Source organism: Rhea americana, unplaced genomic scaffold, assembly GCF_003343005.1.
Source record: "Rhea americana isolate MKP2758 unplaced genomic scaffold, rheAme1 scaffold_183, whole genome shotgun sequence".
NCBI classification, from domain to species: Eukaryota; Metazoa; Chordata; class Aves; order Rheiformes; family Rheidae; genus Rhea; species Rhea americana.
In genome coordinates this window covers 1,416,840-1,439,595 of record NW_028185961.1, presented here as the reverse complement: position 1 = coordinate 1,439,595, position 22,756 = coordinate 1,416,840, and the positions used below count along the sequence as shown (strand labels likewise).

General features: G+C 37.7%; 2 protein-coding genes across 2 annotated transcripts in view; one reads left to right on the top strand and one right to left on the bottom strand.

Annotated features, from left to right (window-relative positions):
- Positions 1–19,760, top strand: part of FAM149B1 (family with sequence similarity 149 member B1) — a 20,390-nt gene extending 630 nt beyond the window's left edge. Inside the window, 15 exon segments of the mRNA XM_085302021.1 lie at positions 790–894; positions 1,601–1,733; positions 2,729–2,871; positions 3,538–3,657; positions 4,268–4,438; positions 6,129–6,316; positions 6,593–6,732; positions 7,317–7,370; positions 7,832–7,944; positions 9,149–9,355; positions 12,278–12,404; positions 12,737–12,862; positions 13,458–13,539; positions 15,585–15,613; positions 15,616–19,760. Of these exon segments, the coding sequence (XP_085158147.1) occupies positions 790–894; positions 1,601–1,733; positions 2,729–2,871; positions 3,538–3,657; positions 4,268–4,438; positions 6,129–6,316; positions 6,593–6,732; positions 7,317–7,370; positions 7,832–7,944; positions 9,149–9,355; positions 12,278–12,404; positions 12,737–12,862; positions 13,458–13,539; positions 15,585–15,613; positions 15,616–15,879 (2,002 nt within the window). The 3' untranslated portion in view covers positions 15,880–19,760.
- On the bottom strand, positions 19,202–22,744 carry DNAJC9 (DnaJ heat shock protein family (Hsp40) member C9). The gene is made up of 5 exons (XM_085302032.1): positions 22,514–22,744; positions 22,277–22,423; positions 21,894–22,148; positions 21,045–21,131; positions 19,202–19,321 (listed from the first exon to the last, which is right to left on the bottom strand). Exons 1-5 carry the CDS (start codon positions 22,691–22,693, stop codon positions 19,202–19,204), a joined length of 789 nt encoding a protein of 262 aa, XP_085158158.1. The 5' UTR covers positions 22,694–22,744.
- Positions 22,745–22,756: the final 12 nt, after the last annotated feature.

The window sequence follows — 22,756 nt, the reverse complement described above, 5'->3', positions numbered from 1 at the left end:
GCCGGGCCCCGCTCGGGCCTGCTCGGGGGCCGCCCGGCGGGGCAGAAACGGGGCAGAGCTGGGAGCCCGGGCCGGGGGGCCGGGGCCGCCGTGGGGGCCGGGGTTCGTGGGAGCAGCGCTGCGGCTGCAGCGCGGGCGGCGGGCTTGGGGTGGTCAGCGGCCGCAGTCCGCACCGGAGCGTGCGGGTTTGCCAGGACGCGATTAAATACCCGTKCTTGCCTCTTTTTGACCCAAGAGGTAACTAGCGCTTGTAGGGTTTGTTTGTGGGTTTGAGTTTTTCCTTTCGGGGTGTGTGTGGGGGGAATCTTGTTTACTTTTAATTCTGGTCTAGTCTTACTCTCCCGAACGGCAGAGCGATCACAGCAGAAAGGGCTCCTTGTGCTGGAGCCCAGACACCACCGTTGCTCTGTCTGTATTAGAAGGTGCCCAGGGGGGACAACTAAGTTACATCTGCTTTTATAGAGCTACTGTCTACTTCACAGCAGTATTTTAAGYTTGTTTAAAGGAAGACAGTGATTTCTAAACAAAGTTCCTTAACTCCCAGGTTTAGCCTGGAGTTAGTTTTGATGTCTCATTTCTAAAAGTTTGGTAACAGGAACTAGCCTGTTAATAATAAATGAGGTCAGGTATGCAAATTAATGCATTCCTTGGAGAGAGGAAAAAAAACACACACACACGCACGCACGCACGCACACACACACACACACACACACACACACCAAACCCTGTAGTACTCTGGAACTCTGTAGATGTTTATAACTTAATACCAAGCTCAACTTCTCATTTTAGGCAAGGACTTACAAAACATGCCTTGCAGCATCATCCCTTGCCAGAACTGGAAACTGAGGTGCGCCCAGCCACACTCACTGGTGAAAGCTATGGAGAGATCTCAAGGTACTGGTGGATAACATAAAATGTATCTCTGGAGGCAATAGAAAAACAGTCACTTTTGTGTTGCCTTCACAGAAGTGCCAGAGTAATACAGTTAGTAAGACTTAGGCTTTAATTCCTGACTGTATCATTTTCAGAATAGGTCCTTTGTGTGGGTATTTAAGAGGCAGGGCTGCACTCTCAGGTTTTTGAGATGGTGGGCCTTTACTTCAGTTCCATTAGGCAGTGCAGTACATTTTGCAAGCCAGGATATGTGCTGGGGAGCAGGTGGGTTTTGGAAATAAGAATTGGCGTGTACCTACATTCTGTTCCCAACCCGTAAATAGCATCTTAATTTTATGCCAGAAACAAGGGGGAAAGGGCGATAATAATTCTCGAGGGATGTGGAACTGGAACTAGAAATCATCTGCAGAGTAGCYAAGATAACTTTTGGAAAACTAATGTTTAAATCTTGACCCTCCAGACTTCTTAGGCCAGGGAGGTTATTAGGAGTTACAGTTCCAACACAGATTAATACATGCTATATTTTCTGCTTAAATGCCTCTAACTTAAATATTTACTGTATGGAAACAGTTCCTTAGGGAAGGGTTGCTGAGASCTAGTCTGGTATATCTGTGCTGCTTTGTACAGAATGAAAAGTTTAGTAACTCACTTTTTTGTGATTCTCTATCACCGTTTCTTTCTTTTTTTCTCAACATGTGCATTTCAGTGAATCTGAAATCTCGAAGGAAACTGATTACCCTTCTGTTACTTCAGCTGATCATGGGAATTCATGGTCTGCTAGTCAGAGCTATGCAGGAACCACCACTGAGGACAGCTCAGTCTTTTCTTGGGGCTGTGATGTGAGTTGAACATAGTCATCCAATCCAAATCTAGCACAGTGAGTAGAAAGACATTGAAATACCATTGGAAGTACATTTCAGGATAAGGATGAGGACTGGATCTGTAAATAAAAAATAATGTGGTTATAGAAGAAGTATTGTTTTGACCTCTTCCCCATCTTTTCCTTCCTCTTGGATCAACACATACTTGATTTGTACTTAATTAGTATTCTGCATTCCTGATCTAAAATGTTGATGGYGCAAATATATTTAACGTATAAATAAATAAGTAAACATATACACACACAACATAAAAAATGCTATTCTTGTGGAATCCCAAATGGGAATGGATGATATACACACTTTGAGTTTATTAAACTTCAGTTTTTTGAAAACCTTTGGATATTTGTATGTTTCTCAAAACATAGTAAGCTCCTAAAACATTATTTTAATTTAAAAATGTCTTTTATTCTCCATCTGCCAAAACAAAGGTTTTCTGTGAGATAGAGATGGGAACTGTTTAGATTTGAATTACTCAAGAAACAACTCCATTTTCTACCTACCTACACAACACCATTTAGCAAAGATCCTCAACATCCTTTTCATAAAGTTTTACACCAGCCTGCATTGCTTTTTGTTTTGGTGTTATCTGTGGACATTTCACCCAACAAATTTTCCATTTCATTAAAATCTTGTTGAATTTTATCCTTTGTGTTCTATTTCATGCAGATTATTATGTTTCTAACTTAATAACGTAGATATTTCAAAACCTTTTAATAGCTTCTCTGTTGCATCAATTTAAGCTTTCTGCATAGCTAACATTGGCCCTAGCAGCAGTCTGCATCATCTCCCACTGAAAAATTATTTAATGGCTTTCAATGCAGTGGAGGTCCTTACTGTTTAAATCCATCCTGCTAAGCTTTAAGCAAACAGGTGCCTTTTCAATTTTAAAAATTTCAATTACAAAAAAAGCCTCCAAATATTATTCACTAGATTTTTATTGGATGACTTTCCAGGAATTTGATAAAGCTGCCACGCGACAAGTTCAGCAAATGTTCAGACAAATTGATGAGCTTCTTTATGAACAAAAAGAAAATGTACATGTTGAGGGACTGCAGGAGGAATGCCAAGAGTGGACATCCAGCTTTCCTCATCTCAGGTTATTTATTTATTTATTTATTTATAGCCTAATGTAAGTAGCATGACAGAATTATAAAAGAGCAAGAGCAATGATGCTAAGAGCTGTTTTTTGAAATAGTGTGAATAGCAGGGTGATTTTATGCAATGGTACAGTAGATGAGGATAAAGATCACTTTATTAGTCTGCCTGCTGATGACATTAATAAACATTCTGCTATCTCATATTTTGTTCTTTGCAGGAGGATTATGGCTATTTGCAACTGACTTGGTCTTACCATAGCAAAATTCTCTTAGAAAAGATGTATGGTACAGCAAAAAGCAATGAGCTTAAAAATAATTAAAAATTTCTCCTACCCCAATGCAGCAGTCCTTATGGCTATATGGAAGCTTACATTTTAAATTTGCCTTACATGAACAATTTAGTCAGTATTCAAAAGTCTGCCAGTTAGCAGAGTATTAAAAAAAAAAAAAAAAAAAAAAAGGCAAAATTTTCTTAACGTATTTTATTGACTTGAAGCAATCTGTACTAGGGAGAACAACTCAAACCACAGTTAACTGTCATCAATAAAACTGCATAGCTTCACAACAGAATCTTTAGTATTTGCTGCTGTGTGCTGTTGCACACTTGAAGAATTTTACTTTCARCATTTTCTAATTTATTTATCTTTTGCCTTTTGTCATGGCAGGGTTGTGGGGAAGCAGATAGTGATTCCCACAGATGAAGGGTATGGATGGTATTCAAGTTCACCTTCTGGCAGTTTAGGTTCATCAGATGCAAGTTCACCACAAGAAAAAGATTCTAATGAGTAAGTGCTAGTGGTTAATCTGGACTGCACCAAGATGGGAAGGTTATTTTCTTCTCAGTGGACTGCAGTGATTGGCTTCTTCTTGAGCAATATGCGAAGGGAAGTTTTTGAACCTTTTTTTTWAATCTGAGTTTTGAACACAGCATTTTTTTTTAAGTAAAAGARGTACATTCAGAATAGCAAGACCGTCTAGCTCTACTTGTTGTTAACTACAGTAAAGCAGTTAAGTGGAAAGAACTTCACTACTGCTGACTTCCTAAAGATTTGTACATATAGCACTTGCCCTTATTGTTAGTCATCTGTCAAACTTGTATAATGCTTCAAAGATGCAAACCTCTCCATTATTACTGCTTTTATTTCTTAATGCTCTGGAATGTTTTTTAATTAGCTTTGAGCTTTGTCTGAAGTTTCAAGCTCCTGAGTAAGAACTAAAAACATACAAAACTAAAGGATTCATTGTGTAATTAATGCATGTGTTTGTTGGTCTCCCTGATACCTAGCCTTACCTACCATATTGTCTCTTAGCCTCTCAGTTCACCAGATGCTACTATTACAAGTGGAATAACATCTTCTTTTCATTTCTGCTTTCTGAAAACTTTCACCTGTTCAGATTTAGTGTTTTTGGCAAGAAGGTACCTCTTTCTGTTACTCCTGTTCACAAAAAGGCTGACCATTGCAAGTCTCCGACCTTGTGTTCTCCAGAGAGTGAAGAAGGTGAAGATGGAGTAATTGTCTCTGAAGGTGTAATGGAGGAATATTTAGCATTTGACTGCAGAGATGTGTAGGTATTGAATACTATGATAGTAACTAGTACCAGTGTCCCAGAATTTCTGCTGTTAAGACATATATATTTCATTTTGAGATTTGTGTTTGATGAAAACTTTTTCCTGATGTCTTTCCTCTGTAGAACCTTCAAAAAGCCTAAGATTGGTAGGGCACTGGGAATTTATCCATCCCCTAGAACAATTTATTTTGCATTTTTTTTACATTTTATTCATACTAGCCATTTCCCTTTGTAGTTTAAATAGTTCATTTCAATAGTTCATAATAGCCTGATACATTTTGGCATATTGAATAGAACTTATTCAAATAGCATTTATTTTTAATATTAAGTCAAATTCATTAATGTTTGTCATGCATTAGCAATGTGCTGCTTTTGTTTGTACTGAACTGTACAGACTAGCTTTTTATGTGGAACTGCACCTTTCCAGGTTTTCAGTGGTAACTGAAGAATTAGTGTGGATATGATGCTTGCCAAGAAATAATTCACTCTATTTTTATCTTAAGAAGAAAGAATTATGGGTGACATAAAGAGGATTCTTCTTGCCCCTTAACTTTATTCAGCCTTACAATATGAACATATGGCCTGGATAAGGACTTTGGATGGTAATATCAGTTGCTAACTGCTTAATTKGTTTTAATAAATAAAACCACTTAGATGCATGGACCATGAGATTCAAATTGGTAGGTGACATGCTTTGAACAGGCCAGAGGGACACCACTATTACAGTAAACAATACTGCTGTCTCTATAGAAATAGGCAAAACGCGTTATAGCCGCTTCTAGTGGTCTCTCCTTTTTTTCAAGGTTGGTAGCTTTATGGTATTAAGTATTAATTCAGGGAGCAGATAGTAAAGACATAGTAAATGTATCTGCATCAGTGTTTTTTCTCCCTGCTGTAAAGCTTCTTCAGGCAGATGAACATACACTTTTTTTTGAGCAGTTGTCCTCCAGGCTTCAGACTTCAGAAAACTTCTTGCATTGTGGAGCAGTTTGCAGCAAAGGTCCTTTACTGCTGTTAATTATTTTTTTCTCTTGTTGAGTACGTCTAATTCTCTAAAACTGAATTAAGCCTTTGCCCTGAGCACCTGGTGGCTGCTGAAGCAGCAAGCAGAAAGTGGCATTAAACATTCAAGATTAGTAGCATCCTTCTCTCTGCGTTCAGAATTCCATAGAGATTTTTAGATATGGAGCCTAACAATGAGATGAACAAATGTCACTGTAACTATGAATATTTATATTTAAATGGAATTTTGATCTCCTTTTTAAAGTACTTGTTATTCCTGAATTATCACTTACAGTAATTCTGTATGGGGCAACTAAGGCATTCAATGGTAAGGTGATTCTCTCAGTTATTTGTCTTTAGATCAGCAGTAGATCCTGGAAATAAAAGTTCAAATGCTTAATCTACAGAAGCTTGCTTCTTCAGTATTGGACTAAGTCATTTGATACTGCTGTTTGGTGTATTATCAACTCTTAGAAAATGACATTATGTGATAAACAGGAGACTTCTGCTGAAGACTTTTGCTGTCTTAAGGCTATTTGGCCAACAGTCTTGATCTATTTCAATTTTAAGAGAGAACAGAAGTAAAGCTGTAGCGGATGTTGTAGTCCTATTAAATAACAGCAACGAAAATGCAGGAGATGAAGAATATGTATTTATGGTACAGATAACGCTCACTTTGTTACAGGGAGGAGGAGTTGCATGAGAGGAAATTGGGACTTTCCTCTAGTAGACGGAAATTAGGGTTTCCTCCTATCTCTCCATATTCCTGCATGAAAGATTCTGTGCTCACATTTGTGTTTGATGATGTGTGGAGTGAAGTCCTAGGCTGCATGGAGGAATTAATCTGCAGACACTGGGAAGGATCAGCCTCTGGTAAGGATCACAGTTAAACTGAAGACTCAGAAATAGATTTCAGTTACTTAATTTTGCAAGGATGCAGTGAGAGGGAGATGTATTTGGGAATAATCTTTTCAGGGCAAAAAAAAAAGGTTATTTACTAACAGTATGAAACAAAACTTGAAAAGATTAAACAGAGCTTATTATCTAGGAGGATTGTATTTTAAAAAATAGATTCATAGTAAGGTCCACAAGTAATAATGCAAATAGTCTGTATTGACAAGGATTCTCTGTTTCTGTTGCTTTGTACAGATGATGAGAAAAATATCATAGCAATAGAAACAACAACAACCAGAGCAGATTCTGGAAGCCCTTTGATGCACTTTGAACCTTTGCCAGTGTTGTTACCTCGCATGCCACAAACTAAAATGCCCTCAGTGACATCAAATCCGGTAAGTATTTTTAGCTAGTGGCTTGCATAGGGCTGAATTGATACAATGCTACCTAAGCAAACAGATCCAAGTATGTTGGGGGACCATTTAGATACATAACTAGTTTGGATTTTGCATGGTTGCTGACTGTCCTTTCTAACACCCAAGTTCTGTTATCCCCCAGTTAAAATTTTTAATTCCTATTTTTTCTCTTTAAAACTTAGCATTTTATATATCAGTATTGGACAACCACATGGTGATTTTGCTCATTAATGATGTAGTTCTTTCTATATTTAAAATTTGAACTAAATTGTGAGAACTAGGATTGCATGTGTTAGACATGCCATTCTCACTGGCTTAGCAATATCTAACCCATCAGGCAATAGAGAACAAATCTCAATGAAGCTGTAAAACATTTTTTTTTCTTTCCTTAGACACTATATGATCTACTTTAGGACTATATGCTCTTACGGTGGTGAGCACCAAGGTGTTATCTCTGTTCATTCAATTTTAATTCAACTCTTTCCTTTTTATGTCTTTTTATTTCTTTCTCCTTTATTTCTTACCCCTGCCTGTTCCTCACGTTCCCCTTATTGTATGTGTAGTGCCCAAAAACCAGATGTGGCCGCAAAACCAAAAAGAGGAGAAAACCACCTCAAGTATGTATGCTGGAGAAATTAAAGCTCTGGTATTTTCTATTTACTGTTGTTGCGGTGGGTGGAATTTGATATTTTTCCAGATCAGCCTGAATTTCAGGAAAGGAGTTTCCAGTTCTGTTCTTGACATAAAATAAATGCCAGTATACACTGTAAAGGAGTTTTATAAAGTTCCCAATTATAGTCCTTGTTGCCAGATTTTTTCATGCAAATGAGAGCCTCACTTGGAAGATACTAACTGTAACATAGCATGGCAGGATATATTTTCTGTGCACTACCATTTGCAAGAACAAACGGAATGGTAAGATGTTCATCTTAGATGGAGGAATAATATAAATGAGTATATATCTGAGTATCTTGGAAAGAATGAGTTTCTTTCCAAAATCATTTTCAAAGACCAAATATATACATATGTGCATATGTGTGTCATTGCCAAATTGTAACTAATTTTTTTTTAAACTCAGATAAATCCTTCACAAGGGTCCAGTAGTGGCTCTCAACGTAATCTAAATGGCTTGCTGGTGATCCATGGGATCCAGTTACAGCAAAGGAATCTGTCTATAATGGAGAAAACACTGTAAGAGCTATTGATTTTGTCTGTTGTAACATAGAGCYTTCTCACATTGAGAGGAATCCAGCCCAAAATATTTTGAGATTATCTCCCATGCTGGAAAAAGCAGCTCTTAATTATTTTCTTGCTTGTGTGTTTGTTTGTCCTGTATGATACAATATACTTCTAAGTACACTTCAGCTTATATGGCAAATTAATTACTGTTGTGGTTAACATAAGATGATATGTAAGCCTATTTAAACTGCTACAGGTATTTGTAACTTTAAACATAGATATATACTGAAGCATCTTGTTAAATCAGGTCTGATGACGATTAAATTAAAACGTAATTGTTTAACTCCTAGTAGCCATAACGATRATCTTGGGAAGCCTTGAGGTTATCTGTGTGTTCCTTACTCTTGCCCCTTGAAGTTAAAATCCTAGAATAGCTTAGGTTTTTCTGAAGGTCATCTAGTACAACTTTCTGCTTATAGCAGAACTGACTTGAATGAATGAACAAGTTGACTGATCGAGAATGTAAAATGCAGTTATTTGATTAGTTTTGTCTAGAGTGAGATATGGGAAGGAAAATACTGCTGTAGTTTCCTCTTCAAAATTTGTCTGTGGGTAAAAAAAAAATGGATGCTTATTTCTGTAACAAGCTACAGTTTTATTACTGGAATTGTTAATAACACTGTGGATCCTTGCTAATTGTGTCAGGTGGCCTGTGTTATATGGAGGTTTCGTTATATACAACAAATACCTTTTATTTCTGTCCAAGCTTTGTTTAGGAAGATGAAGGATGAATTCATATACTCTTCAAGATATCCAGTCTCAGATTTTATATTTTATTGCTGCTGGCTTGCCACTTAATGAACTGATGTGCTATTAATGTTAGCATTAACTGACATCCTGAAAAGAGAGAGAAAGTTTAGAATAGGATGGGGAAACTAAACTGTTTAGTTCTTCCATTTAAATGGAAATCKTCAGTCAAACAGTGTATGGTTCAGAAAAGAATAAAGCTATACTTTCCTTTTCTTTTCCATTCCCTATCCTTTTCTAGTTTCACTGTCATTTACTTTGTGCAGTTATTTATGTAAGAAAATGAAAACACCACCACCTACGTCCACATATAACATTACTAACGTAGCATATAGATCACTGCTTCGGTAACAGGGTGACACCAGTCATATTGACTATGTCTCTCTTGATTCCATGATTCTTTTATTAGGGACCTGGATGACAAACRGCCAGGCTCCAGTTCTGTCCTCTCAACCAGAACTTGGCCAAATCGTCCTCTAGAGCTCAGTACGTCATCTCTGTCACATTCTGCAAGAAGACGAAACCCACCACCACGTACTCTGCATCCCATCAACACAAACCACTCTCGTACTGGGACACCAGGATCTGTGGATGATGTCATCAGGGGAACTCGACTGTACGTTTCAAAATCAGTTTCTCACTGCCAATTATCAGATTTAGAGAACCAAACCTATACAAAAAGCAGTTGAATGAATGGAAAGAATGCATCTGAATTTTTCTGATTAAAAAAAGTAATCGCTTATTAAAGCGTAATCCTCTGAGAAATACCAGTTTCTGAAGTTAATGTTTACAATGCCACAACCTGTGATACAGTGAATTGTGTAAACATGCCATTTGAGTGAGGAGGTACTATATTCCTCAGGTTGTCCATTACCAGGAAACCAAACTTAATACCATCCCATGTTCGATACTCAGCTATCTTTTTCTATAGCCTATTTTCCAGACAGACTTAAAACGCTGTTTTTAGTGTTCAACTGCATATTGCTATCCTAGCTCAGCACAGGCTATAAAGAAGATGCTAATCTTAAGTAAGTAACCTGTTATGAATCTACTTGAAGGTAACTGCAGGACTCTCATTGATCGCCGTGAACTTTCAGTCATGTCTAGGATATATTATTTTTGTTGGGCATGATGATCTGGCTGAATTTAGACTTAAAAATATTATAAAGTAAGTAAAGTCGCATGCCACTTATATTGGAAAGTGTCAAAAGCTTATACTTCTGGATTTATTCCTAACAGCTCAGAAGGTACTGTTTTGGTATTGTCAGCCAGATCCTTATTAAACAATAATAATACATAACAGTAACTAAAAGCACATACAGGATTGCCTTCATATGCAGACTAGATGTATTACTGGAATTCATGTACTCTAAAAATGATTTATTGGGAAAGTGATGCTGAAGTCTTTCTTTCTCAAGTGTCCCTGCAGTCACTTAGAGACTACAGGGCATGCGGATTTAACATAGGGTATTAAATACTTCTGTATTCCACATACATTTTGTAAGCTGACATAATTTCCGTTAGTTCCTCAGTTTACCTATAAACTCATTCAGTCTGTCGTTGTCTTCTATAATGTATGGTTTAGACACTTGTTACTTAAACCTGTTAATCCCTGCACAATTTATGTTTCTACATTCTTCCACTATTTTATGTTTCTGTTCCTTTTCCTCAGGCTTCAAACCACTTCATGATTCTTAACACCTCCTTTTATTATTAGCATATATATTTAAATGCTCATAGCAAATATTAGGAGAGGCTTTAAGTGCTGATTATGATTTAAAGCTTTTCTGATATAATCTTAAAAAAATAGCCTTTCTTTGTCACTTCTAGAGTGTGTGTAGAGCTAAGGCCTCCTGATCATTTCTAGCACTTTTCAAACATACAATTCCCACTCCTCCTATGGATAAAGCTTAATTCATTTATTTAGTGCAATTAATTTGTGCTACAGGGATGGTTTAGTTTGCTTAAGAGACTTCTAAAAGCACCAGGAYGCCTCTAAAGCTTGCCTTTTAGCTTTTTTTTCCTCATGTGCTGCACATCATGATATTTTGGTAAGTTATCTTTGAAAGCAAACAATCTGTGAAGTTCAGAACTTAAGTCAGGTAACACATGACTGTTAGCCATGTTTGAAAGGGCTTTTTTTTCCCTGTTTTTATTTACAACTATATTTTTAAGATTTCTAATTCTTTTTCCTTTATAGGATTTTATCTTTAGAAATAATAGAGTCAATCTTTACAAGTAAATACATTTTTCAAAATAGTTGAAGTTCTCTTTGCTTTTTAAGATTTATGTATTACTTAAAAGATTAATTATGTCTTTTCTACAAAAATGTCAAATAATGATTAAGGAAAGTAGCCTTGTTTCAGATGCTGTACAATACTACCAGTTCTGAAAGGCAAATATTTAACTCTACTCTTAATAAAAATGGACCAGCATTTTTTTTTATACACCCAGCTTGCTGTGAACAACCCTTCAAAAATAAAGCAATGTCAATGGCTCGTTTTGTAGTAATTCAGAAAAAGCATTCAGTAGGAAACAGAAAAATCTGCTTCTACAGTATATATTTGAACTGCATCTCTGAGTCTTGAAATTCTACCAAAAATTTTGACAGCTATGGTCACAAAAATCATGCATCTTCCACTTTTTGGGGACTGAGTAAAGCAGTAGCTTTTACAAAGAAACAGCTAAGTAGATGACTGTTGTATTGTGAGCTAGAAGATGGAAGGTGTAACAATATTCTGTCATGATTTGACAGAGTCTCTTGCCCAAGGCACAGTAGCAGAAAGTGAGAAAGTCCAGTATTTAGAATTTCATACTGAGCTCTGACTTGCATCTCTTACTTCAAATAATCGAAGGAAAGATGGAGGAGAAGGTGTCAGCCTTGTGCTTTCCCCCAGAAGTTTTATTTGATGCTTGCAAAATATAGAAGAGCTACAACTGTATTTGGAACATGGTCCTTTCTCACTTGTTCTGTTTAAAATACAGGCTGCTACACTCTAGGCTAGCTGTTTACTTGAGCCTAGCACTTGAAGATGATCAGTAATCAGTACTCCGTCCTAAAGGCAGTTAATTAAAGAGGAGGAAATAATGCCCTCCCTGGCATGGGCAGTCAAGATTCTATTATTCTGTAGTAATTGTCTGTGAAGGCAGTTTTACACCTACACTCTGCAGTACCAGCCACCTAGCACACTCCTTTAAAATGTACTTGCTAACATGCATTTTAACCACCAACTAGCTTTTATCTGTCTGCTAGCATTTCTGCTAGGCTGTCATTTCCCAGGCCTACTTTGCCTCTATGGTTAACATTAAACATCTTGAAAAACAGAAGTTCTTGTTAAAAGATGAAAAGAAATTGTCAGATTTCACCTACTGCACAACTCATCTTTTAAATCCAGTTTCCCATAGTCAATCCTAACCCCAGCATCTTGTAGTAGAATTCTACAGCTGTTGTTCTTAGTTTTAATACTGTTTGCTTTATACAATGCCAAATCTAAAAACTGACAACAGTGTGTCTTCTATTTTCACTTGTGCGTTTTAGTCCRACTGCATACGATCAGCTGACCTCTCCCTCCCCACTGCCACGGAGCCGAAACAATCTCCTACCACCTATTAGTACCACTGATGTGACAGAATATGTGAGCGCTACAGGATCCCAGAGGCAAACGGTAACCTTACGTAGACACGACCATTTAATTTTAGTATTTGAAAGTACAAAATGGTACCAATTGCTGACCAAATTAGCAAACTGGAGTTCTGGGTTATGTGTGTTATAATTAACAGCAAATGAAGTAGMTACACAAAACACCACATTAGTTTAGACCAGCAGCATGAATCAGAGTGGAATGCTTCAATTCCAGTATATGCGAGAATTTTTGTCCTCCCCATGAATGGGTGTAGTAGTATTACCTTGCAAAATTAGGTTTCATTCCTAGACTAATTACTTGTTTTAATGCACTGCTGCAAAGAAGGTGATAATTTTTTTTATTCTTCAATACAGAAGTCTCAAGGGAACTCAAGTCGAGCTCACAGTGCAGCAACACATGCAGATAACCGCCTGCAGCTACAGGAGAGGCTTTTCTTACCCGATCATTTCTCCAGGCCTAACACAACAAACACGTTCTTGGTAAAGCACAGCAAGTTCTACCAAATCATCTCTTGTTTTTAAATGGGGGGCTTTGRCAATTAGCATAGGTAAACATTACTTGAGAACAAAGTGTCATAGGTGATTGGTGTGCTACAGAGCCCATCAGGTTAGTCATTAGATTAGATATCCAGAGGTTAGCAGAAGCCTTATTGCTTGGCACTTCTGAAACAAATAGCCGAGGTCATTTAATTGGGAATGCTTCAGCCATCTCACTATAACTCTACACAGCCATRTGGCTGATAGTACTGTGCTTTCTTGGACAGGCTGAAATAAATTTGAGATGGGCGTGTGGGAGAGACTAAGGATAACTCTGTGCATCACCCATCCTCTGTATTATTAATCTAGCATCTTCCGTGGAGGCTTAATAAGAATCGTGGGTAGGAGAGGGTATGTTAAAGATTTGCACAGACTTTCAGAGTTTGTTCCTACAGCTATATTCACAAAGGCAAAGGTAGGATGCAGTATCTTGTGAATTTGATAGCTCAGGAAAATGGTATGTTCTGGTTTTGTGTGGTATTATAACACTAACATTAAAAAAAATATATATGCAAATGTAACTCACACTGTCTTTCAGCCAGATGCACAGCATCGCCGTTCTAGCACTGTTACTGATTATAGTAATCAACCCCGGACAAACAGAGGATCAGCAGGTGCAGGTATGCTCATGTTACCAATCATAGAATTTAATAAGATCAAGTAACATGCAGGCSTTTGGGATAAGAATGCATTTCCTAGATAGTTCAAGTACACACAATGAGGAGGCTTCTCAAGCAGTTCTATTTCATTTTGTAATTTTTCATTATACAAGTTTGATACTYGCATATGAACTGGTGCATTTTGTTTTACCAACTAGTATTTTGTGTCATTCAAAGATGCTTAATGTAGTAAGCCCCAATTCCTCTCCTGACAAGTAAAGAGCAGGAGTCACAAATTTAAGTTATTTTAAATTAATTTAAAATTAATTTTCTGCCCAAGGTTACTTGTTTTTTTTCCTTCCTGCTTAGCTCTATAACTAAAACAAATTGCAGTATGTGTGAAAGAAACTATTTGCACTACATCTGAAAGAAACTGCACTAGATCTGCACTGAATCTTAAAAGAATTACTCTAGGTCAACTCAAAGTATATTTTAAAGCTAGTTCACTGATTCAGTACAAGTTGAGATGCATACTCTGAAATTGGAACATATTGGTACTGTTTGATTTGAAACAGTTAAGTTATGTTAAATAACTCCATAAAGTCGACTGGTTCATCCCAAACTACGTATTTTTGATTGATCAAAGCATCAAGGAGGTAGGCAGATGTTTTTGTCGTGAATGTACTGTATATTCTTTTCCCCAGCTTCCCTTCTTTCACTGCAAAGTAATTTCCTTAATTCTGTATTTTTTGTTTCCTTAAATACACTTTGAAAATAGTCTTTTGTGTATGCTTTAGAATAGGTACACACACATCAGGTTGACTTTCAAAGTAGCAAGGTATAATACTAAGTTCCATGCATGTTCAGAAGCGTACAAGAGACCAATGTATCTATCTTACTTCACCTCTACATTCAGAGATCTTGGGATCATTGTAGAAAGAGTTGGTTGCTTTCTCTGCTTGTCATTGTACAGCAGTCAAACCAAATAGAAATATGTTATTGGGAAAACRTCCTCATCTTTGTATCATGCAACACAAATACGCATTGTTGCACAGGATGACTTAAAACTGGCTGGATATGGGCTTTGAACTCTCAGAAGCACCAGCTTAATCAGCCAGAAAGTGAGTTTGTTCAGAAAGTATGGCAAAACAGAAAGCCAGCTTTTGTACCCTGGAACAGCTTTGCCAAATGCCATCTTTATAGCTCTTACCTGAGTTCACCTTGCGTGTTCAATGTCAGCTTCAGTACAAAGTCAAGTCAGCAATCATCTCCACCTGAAAAGGGTGGACAGAGTAGAGCATTAGATACACTTCCTGAAAAGTAGGTCTGTTGAGACAAGTTAAAGGTAATTCCTTTCATCCTGCTCTTTTGAGGTTCCTTATAGAGTTATCAGGAGTTCCCTTATAAGAAGGGTATATTAGCAAGGTAGGACAGAAACTGCAAAAGTTAGCGGAAGCTGCAAAGGTTAAGGTAGCATATAAAAGGATAATTATTAGAGGACAAGATTGGGTTTTTAGCTTGCCTGATAGGGAGTGGTTTCCTACKAACATGAAGAAGTGTCTGTCCCCCCAAATGGCATTTTTAAATACAAGATGAGTTTTATGACTGCTGTATTGACCAAAAAAAATAAGTCAGCACAAAGTTTTTGGACTTTAATACCTCATGAGAGAGAAGTGAGTACAGCAGTTTTCAACAATACAACAACTATGATGGCAGTCTTGCTCCTTTTGGAAGTCCAGTTACTTCTCTCGAACTTTTAATTTTCAGCTGCACATGTTGTTTTATACATAACTATTTTCCTCTTAAGAGAGCCTCAGGCTAAAAGGAATAGCAAGATATCTTAAAAGTTACTTGAAACTTTTTGAAGCTTAAATTTCTTGAAGTTACTGATTAATTGACCAATAGCTTTCAAAAATACATTGTAGTCATACATAATRCAGTTGTTAACCACAGTAGAATAAAAAGCCAGAAAAATAAGTGTTTTAATATTAAKCTAAAGGAGATGCATTATTTAATTCTAATACCTTCCAGAAGCCTTAAAATTTTACACGATCTCTATTTACTAGGTCTTCAGCTGCATGGTTCTGTGAAAGCCCCGGGTCGAAGCGGATCAGTCACAAAAAGCAAACAAGGGTTATAACATGTCACAAAGAAGCATCCATCCATCTTCACAAAGTCATGAATCACCTATTCTCAACAGTGTCAGCATTGTTTACTGAATTTTCAAACACCCTTCCTTATGAAGAGTCTTATTTTTATATAGAACTAAGAAGCAGCTGCCAAAGATTAGAAGGGGTATATTTACACATTCCACTTCCTACCCCTAGGAAAAGCTATACTCCAGTGGATAATGAAGCCTAATTCCTAGAAAATCTAGCATAAGCCATTGCTGTTCTCCCATTAATCACTGTTGGCTTGTGACTGGTTCACGTTATTACAGGCACGTACTGCAGGACCTGCTGATTTTTCCATTTGCTCTAGGAAAGGTAGTCAGGCCTTCCAYGGCACTAGTAATTTAAATTTTTAAAGCTACATTTAAAGTTGTGTTTMTATATTTTAAAGCAATGCTACGCTATCAGAAGCAGGAACTGCATAGGATATTACTTGTACAACTCAATTTGGACAAACTATGAATCCTGTAGTAGTAGCACCAGATACTAATGTAGTTGGGTAAAATAACCTAGTAAAACAGTATTAGCATTAACAGCTTCTAAGGTAGCACGCTAATGATCCTTCCTATGTTATATACTACTACCTCTTCCTCAGTGACTTGAGAAGGATTTTCAAGGGGGTTAAAAAGTCTCTTACTGCAGGTAATTTCAGGCAATATTCAAAGAAAGTACTTTTTCTTCCAGGTGAGCTATTTTTTGGTAATTTCCATAGGTCAGTCAGTTACCTTTTAAAAAAGCCCATCCTGCAGTTACCTAAGTACTTTAGTACTTGAACTTCAACGTCCACGCTCTGATGCAACATACCTTTTTAGTAGATGTGTTCTGCACGATACAGCAGGCAGCCTGGAGAGTATTAGCTTTAGCTGTAGTTGCTCTTGTAGCTCCAGAAAAAAAAAAAAAAAAAAAAAAGACATGAAACACCAGCTTTTTCAAAATAAATGATTAGCTGAAGGCCTTACTCAGAAGCAGTAAGTACCAGACTACAAATAAGGTAAAGATAACCACTTACCGTATTTTTAACGAAGTTAGGATATTGCACAAAAACAGTTGTTCCGTTATTAGAGAAGTTTTGCCATCTTTTATAATCCAATAAGCATCTTTTCTAAGCTTCCACTATGAACTGTGATTTTAAAACTATTATTAATAAGGACAAAATTGTTGKTGTTCTTTATAAAAAGTTGCTCTACTATCTCCCCACTGTTAATGATGCAGTCTACTAAATGTTAGTGCTATCTACAAGACGTCTGAAAATTTTTAACGTAGGTTAAAGTTCTTCAGTCCAGTCAGTTGAAATATGCTCTGATCAAAAAGAAGGGAAGAGAAAGCAAAATGAAACTATGGAAGTATAACTGGGTTAACTCCCTCTGTCATATTTCCYCAAGGAAAAAAGTCCTATTTATATATTTTGTGTAAAGATAAATGGATGCTAAAAAGAGAAGCTTCTAGTCACTAAACCCTTTTGAAATACAATTTCTCTAATGGTTAAGACTAGTGGAACCACATGTAGTATCATTTACTTACCTCAGGGTAACTGGAAATAAGAATCCTTTTTATATCAGTGCCATAGTAGGCCAGCTGATTAAAATAACAAACCTACCACATGACAAACACATAACATGACAAACTGAAGCCCCAGTGTCATTCTGGTCAATACAGAGGTTCCTTTCTTTACGGAAATTAAAAGTACTCCCTGCTAAAACTTGATCAAARTGGTTCAGGTTGCAACAATACGATGACAGCCCAGCCTCAGGGACCAAACTAGTTTTCTGTAGCCCTAGCATAAAAAAATTTTGAAGATATACATAAACATCACTAGACTTTTAGTAACATAATGTAATATGTTATTCTAGTAACATAACAATAACATAACTCCCTTCATAGTCTAGGGGAGTCAGTGTGTTAAAGACATTAAAAGACAATCTCATCATAGATAATTCTTGTTTTTTGTACAAATAGTTGATACCAGAGAGTTGCCCCACACTGTCAGATATGTTTTGTATAGTAAAAGTAATGTCCAAGTCCTGCTTGTTATGCAACAGAATGATATAAGGCATTCTCYGAGAATCAGGATGATTGTTGAAAGTAGCAAAGTAGAAGTTCACAAGGAACATAGTTACCATTCTACAGGTCTAACTTCCACCTAGTAAGCTGTATTAAATAATTAGTTCTTAAATTATATCATTAAAGCAATGAGGACTATTAATTCAAAAGCTAAGTACTCATAAGCCTTTCAGAAGTGATCCAGAAAATAAAGCAGACTTTGTTCCATCAAGCTACAGCAACTTGAAAACTAGTTACTCTTCAAATTTCATATCCCTGCACACTGCATTAAATAGTTTAAAATTGAAAAAGCAGGGGAAAAGAAAACTTCAGAATATTTGTATATCTTACAAAAGTACTTACTTCACTTCTGAAATAATGAACTGCTGAGAAATACAGTGCACACAAAACCAGGAGTTCATTAACTAACCACTCCATCATCCTACAGCAGACCTGACTGTGATGCTGTTAAGGTAACATGCAATACATTTTTAAGCTTTGGAACTCCTTGCCATGGGACATCATGGAGCCTAAAAACACAGAGAAGCAACTGTGCTCTGTTTTTTTTTATATATGATCTAGTTTGAGAAGCATGTTAGAGAATTTTAGGAGAATTTCTGAGAAGTCACTCATTTACTTACTCTAACCTCRTATCTTTCCTTAGATATCTGCTACAGGCTACTGTCAAAGACCAGATAATAAGACCAAGTGGCCCTTCCATCTGACCTAGTATCACCAGCACTGATGCTGCTATTAAGAAYATAGCCATATTTCTAGCTGCTATAGAAGTATTCGGTATTTACTTGATTTGAGTCTGTCAGAAGAGTCAACAGTATCAGTTTCTGGGTTTTGAGCAGTTAATTAGAAAATGGCACGTACAAGGTTGGGAAAACATGATAGCACAGAGTTTTGCAAAATCTTATACTTTATTAAATCTGCAATTTTCAAAAGTATTTTTATAAAACAACTGAAATATCTGAAAATGCCCGTTGAGCTCATGTACACAGACCATTAAAAACACCAAGAAGTTTGTTACAGAAGTGTATGAACAACACAAAAAGATAAGTCTTCCAACTAAAAAGCCATACAAACAAACATTTAAGACTCTCAAAAATGTTGAATCATATTGTTTTACCATAAGCCATACTAATATCCATTAGGTAGTTGGAGCAAATGTGCTTCAACACAGGTTTAACATACAGACATCCAAACAGCACAGCACTTTCTTACTGTAACAAAACTGTTAGTCAAGAATCTGTTTGATCTTAACTAAAGATCAACTAAAGGATTTTAAACAGTAATGCAGAATGTTTTGTCTTTCTTGTTCACAACGCGTTCTGTATCATACTTCCCAGTCACAGCAAGTTGATGCATACACACTTGGAAAGAGTACTCCAGAATACCTCCCAAATTCTCCCAAACCCACACAATGTTCCCAAAGTGATACCTGACTTTCCAGCCTACACAGTTCTTTACTTCTTCCCTTTCTTGGCTGCTGCCTTCTTTCCTCCTTTTTTTGAATTATTCCCATATTTTGCTTCTAGTTGTGCCAAGAAGTCATCCATTTCCTTTTTTCGATCTTTATTTCTACTCTGGGGGAAGGGCAAGAAAATAAATATATAATGTATATCTCTGAGAAATACAGATTATTCTAATGAARTTGGGTAATTACATAACACTGTGGATGTATTAGGTAGGGAGTACAGATCACAGAAGGTACAGTATTATTAAGCAAAAGCCTATTGTATACTCTAGGCACACYTAAGTTCTGGAAGTATCAAGAAGGAGGTAGAGAGGCTATAAAAATTTAAGACATAAGTCTAGGATTAGCAAAGCAAATTCTAATTTAGATGCAAAATTAATTCAAAACTGAGGAATGATTTATAAACAAACATCTTAGGAAGCCTACTGGACATTAAAAAAAAAGTAAAATTGAAGAACGTAACCTAAACAGGCTGTTCACTTCCTCATTCTCTAAAATACAAAAGCAAAATAGTAAGATATATTAAGCTTCAAATAAAAAAAAAACAATTTAAAGGATTTATTTTATTAAAGGAACACTCATTTAGAATCCATTCAGCATTCCTTAAGCTCCCTCAAAGTGATGGTTGTACAGCATTTATGGAAGATAAATGCAGCCAGGCTGTTACAACCATGGYGAAGAGAAACAGAGGATCTCAAAAAAATCAAGCATTCCCTAATGAACATTTCATTATTAACCTCCAATACACCAGGAATTCTAAATCCCAAAAGTCTGCTAACATCAACTGCAGTAAAGGGGAAATGCCAGTTCCCTTGATTAGAAACCTTGTGGTCACTACCTTTTCAAAGGAAACAAGCATTAGAAATTGCCTGCCACTGAGGAAAAATCAATACATTTGAATGTTACAGCTGTAACAAAGCACATGCAACATTCACGTGCAAAGCCAATGATCAGCAAGTCTTGGATTTCTGGCAGACTAATAGCACAGTACTGCACTTTTTTTTTTTTTTTTTGTATTCTTTACATATCTGGCTAACAAATAGATTTATTATCTGGCACAACAGCACTGACTGTAGACCTCCAGTTAAGGGGTGGCAGGAGAACAGATCATGCTAGCAAGGCCTGTCTTCACAGCAGAACAGTTTTCAAAGCTATCTTGTTCTCAGACTGATCGGAAGAAGCAGGAGCCTAACTTAATGCAAGTTTTGCGGATTTCTGAACAACTTCTTTTTGTCTCTCTCTACAGACCARAATCTCTTAACTCCTATATTTGTTCCCTGTCTTTTTGTACAATCTATGAAATTTTCAGGACTGAGTCTCAAGCTTGACTCGTACTGCTGTTTACTGACTGGACAACACTGGCATGGGCAAACTGACAAATACAAAGATGGATGCTGCTATCAGGAGAGAGATTTCAAAATCTCTGCAGTTTTCTAACCTACACATTAAAAGATGACAGGCTGAATTTTTACTTTACCATAGAAAGATCACACAGCAGATCACTCCTACCCTTGTGGAATCTTCCCTTAAGAAATTACCATTAACATGCCCAAACCACCTAAAACTAGAACTTAAATATTTTAATTGACCATGTAGCAAGGATGAACGTACTAGAATAACTTATTACATTTTAAAAGGACTCAGGTAATAAGGATCCCATGCTTAGTGACTATTAACTAAAACACATACACAGTTAACATTAAGGTCAGATTTTAATCTCGGGAAGCTCTTAGTAAGAGGAGCTACTAGGATCCAAACTACAAAGATGCTCAGGGAAAACACAACTGTTAGCCGGTAAGATATTTTTTTTCATCAGATAAAAAGAGCCTTACTTGAATCAGTGCTTTCAAATCATCTTCTCCATCACCAAGGCCTAGTTCTTCTCTAGTCTTTTCTGCCTCTCTAGCTTCTTTTTCTGCCTAAAATAACAAATTAGCTTTTAGAAGAAAAGTATTTTGCACATTATTAGACACAGTCTTATAATAGCTACCGAACACTTAGCTTTTGCAGTCTATATATGGATAATCATAATGAACTATCTCCAAGTTTAGCCACAGATGCACGGCTCACCAATCAAAAAGCCCATTCAGTTCCTCAGTTTGGTAGAGCAGGCCAGTTTTTGCTGTTTCACAATGCTGAATACAATGGGATGCTTCCCCCCCCAACTTTTTTGTCCTAGCAACCGTTACATTTTCTTTCAGTTAGAAACCAATTGCCACGATGTGCATATAATGTAGCACTACACAAAGTATCCCAAATGGGCTGGAGAAAAAGTCCATTTAGTCCAGAATATTATTTCATGTGTTGCCAACAAATAAGCCTATTATACTTCCTCCGTATACTCTCCTAAACTCCCTCAATTTATTCCCTAAGTTGGTGAACATGCTAAACTACGATAAGCCATTGAGAACCATATTCAAAGAGAAGAAATAAATAACAGTCTATTACCATTCAAAGCCTTGCAGAACAAATTGACTGAAATTAAAGTAAAAAACATTTTYGGGGGGTGGAGAAACAAAAAGTGACTAAATGTGAAAGTCAAAGATTCTGAGCAAGATCTGCAAGCCAGCAATCCCTGTGACAAACGTCTCTCAAAAACAATTGCATTTACTTCTATAAAAAAAAGATTAAAAGCCTATACTAATAATGCTTCCCTGTGATCTTTGATTGATGTAACCTACCCTCCTTTTTCTTGCATTCATTTTCTGCTTAGACTCTTTTACAAAAGCTTTGTAGGCTGGGAGTTCTCCAGAGTCAATGGCTTCTTGTATGATTTTCCTTATCCTCGGTTCATCTGTATATTCCACACACAGCACAGACTCCATTATTTTGTCCATGTCACCCTCAAAATCGACATACGCTGCTTTGATATCATCTAGTTCCTCTTCTGAATCCTTGTAGTTCTTTTCGAAGTCTTCAATATCTTTTATTGTGATCTGAAGGTAAGAGGGGACAGGTCACCAGTGACAGGGCTTATTCGGCAGAGAAACTTTACCAGAAGCGGGGTGCCGCTCGACACCTCGCGAGGGGGACCCGCGGTGACCCCCGTGCCCTGCGGGCTCACCTTCTTGAAGAGCAGCCGCCAGTACTCCTGCCAGTCCCGCTCGGGGCGCAGCACCTCAGCCTCCTCCTCCTCCTCCACTGTGCCCTGCTCGTCGTACACGGCGCGCCGCTCCGCGTCGCTCAGGACGGCGTACGCCCGGCCCAGGACCTGCGGCCGGACCGTTAGGACCGTTAGAACCGTTAGGGAGGGAGGCAGCGGGCGGGGCGGGGGAGGGGGAGGCGAGGGGCGCGCGCTCACCTGGAAACGCCGCGTCGCCTCCTCCCTGGATCCCGCCTCGGCGCGGTCCGGGTGGACGCGGAGCGCGGCGCGGCGGTAGCCGCGGCGGATCTCGCCGGGCGCCGCCCCCTTGGCGACGCCCAGCACCCGGTAGAGGTCGGCGGAGCCGAAGGCCGCCTCGCACTGCTCCAGCAGCCCCATCCCGCCGCCGCAGCCGCCGCCGCGCCGCCCGCGAACGCGAACGCTCCCGCCCGCGCCGGTCTC

Excerpts from the sequence above, each read along its gene's own strand:
- DNAJC9 (XM_085302032.1), bottom strand. The coding sequence starts at position 22,693 with ATGGGGCTGCTGGAGCAGTGCGAGGCGGCCTTCGGCTCCGCCGACCTC. Across the intron at positions 22,424-22,513 it reads AGGCGACGCGGCGTTTCCAG|GTCCTGGGCCGGGCGTACGC; the intron begins GTGAGCGCGCGC and ends GTCCGGCCGCAG. Across the intron at positions 22,149-22,276 it reads GGCGGCTGCTCTTCAAGAAG|ATCACAATAAAAGATATTGA; the intron begins GTGAGCCCGCAG and ends TCTTACCTTCAG.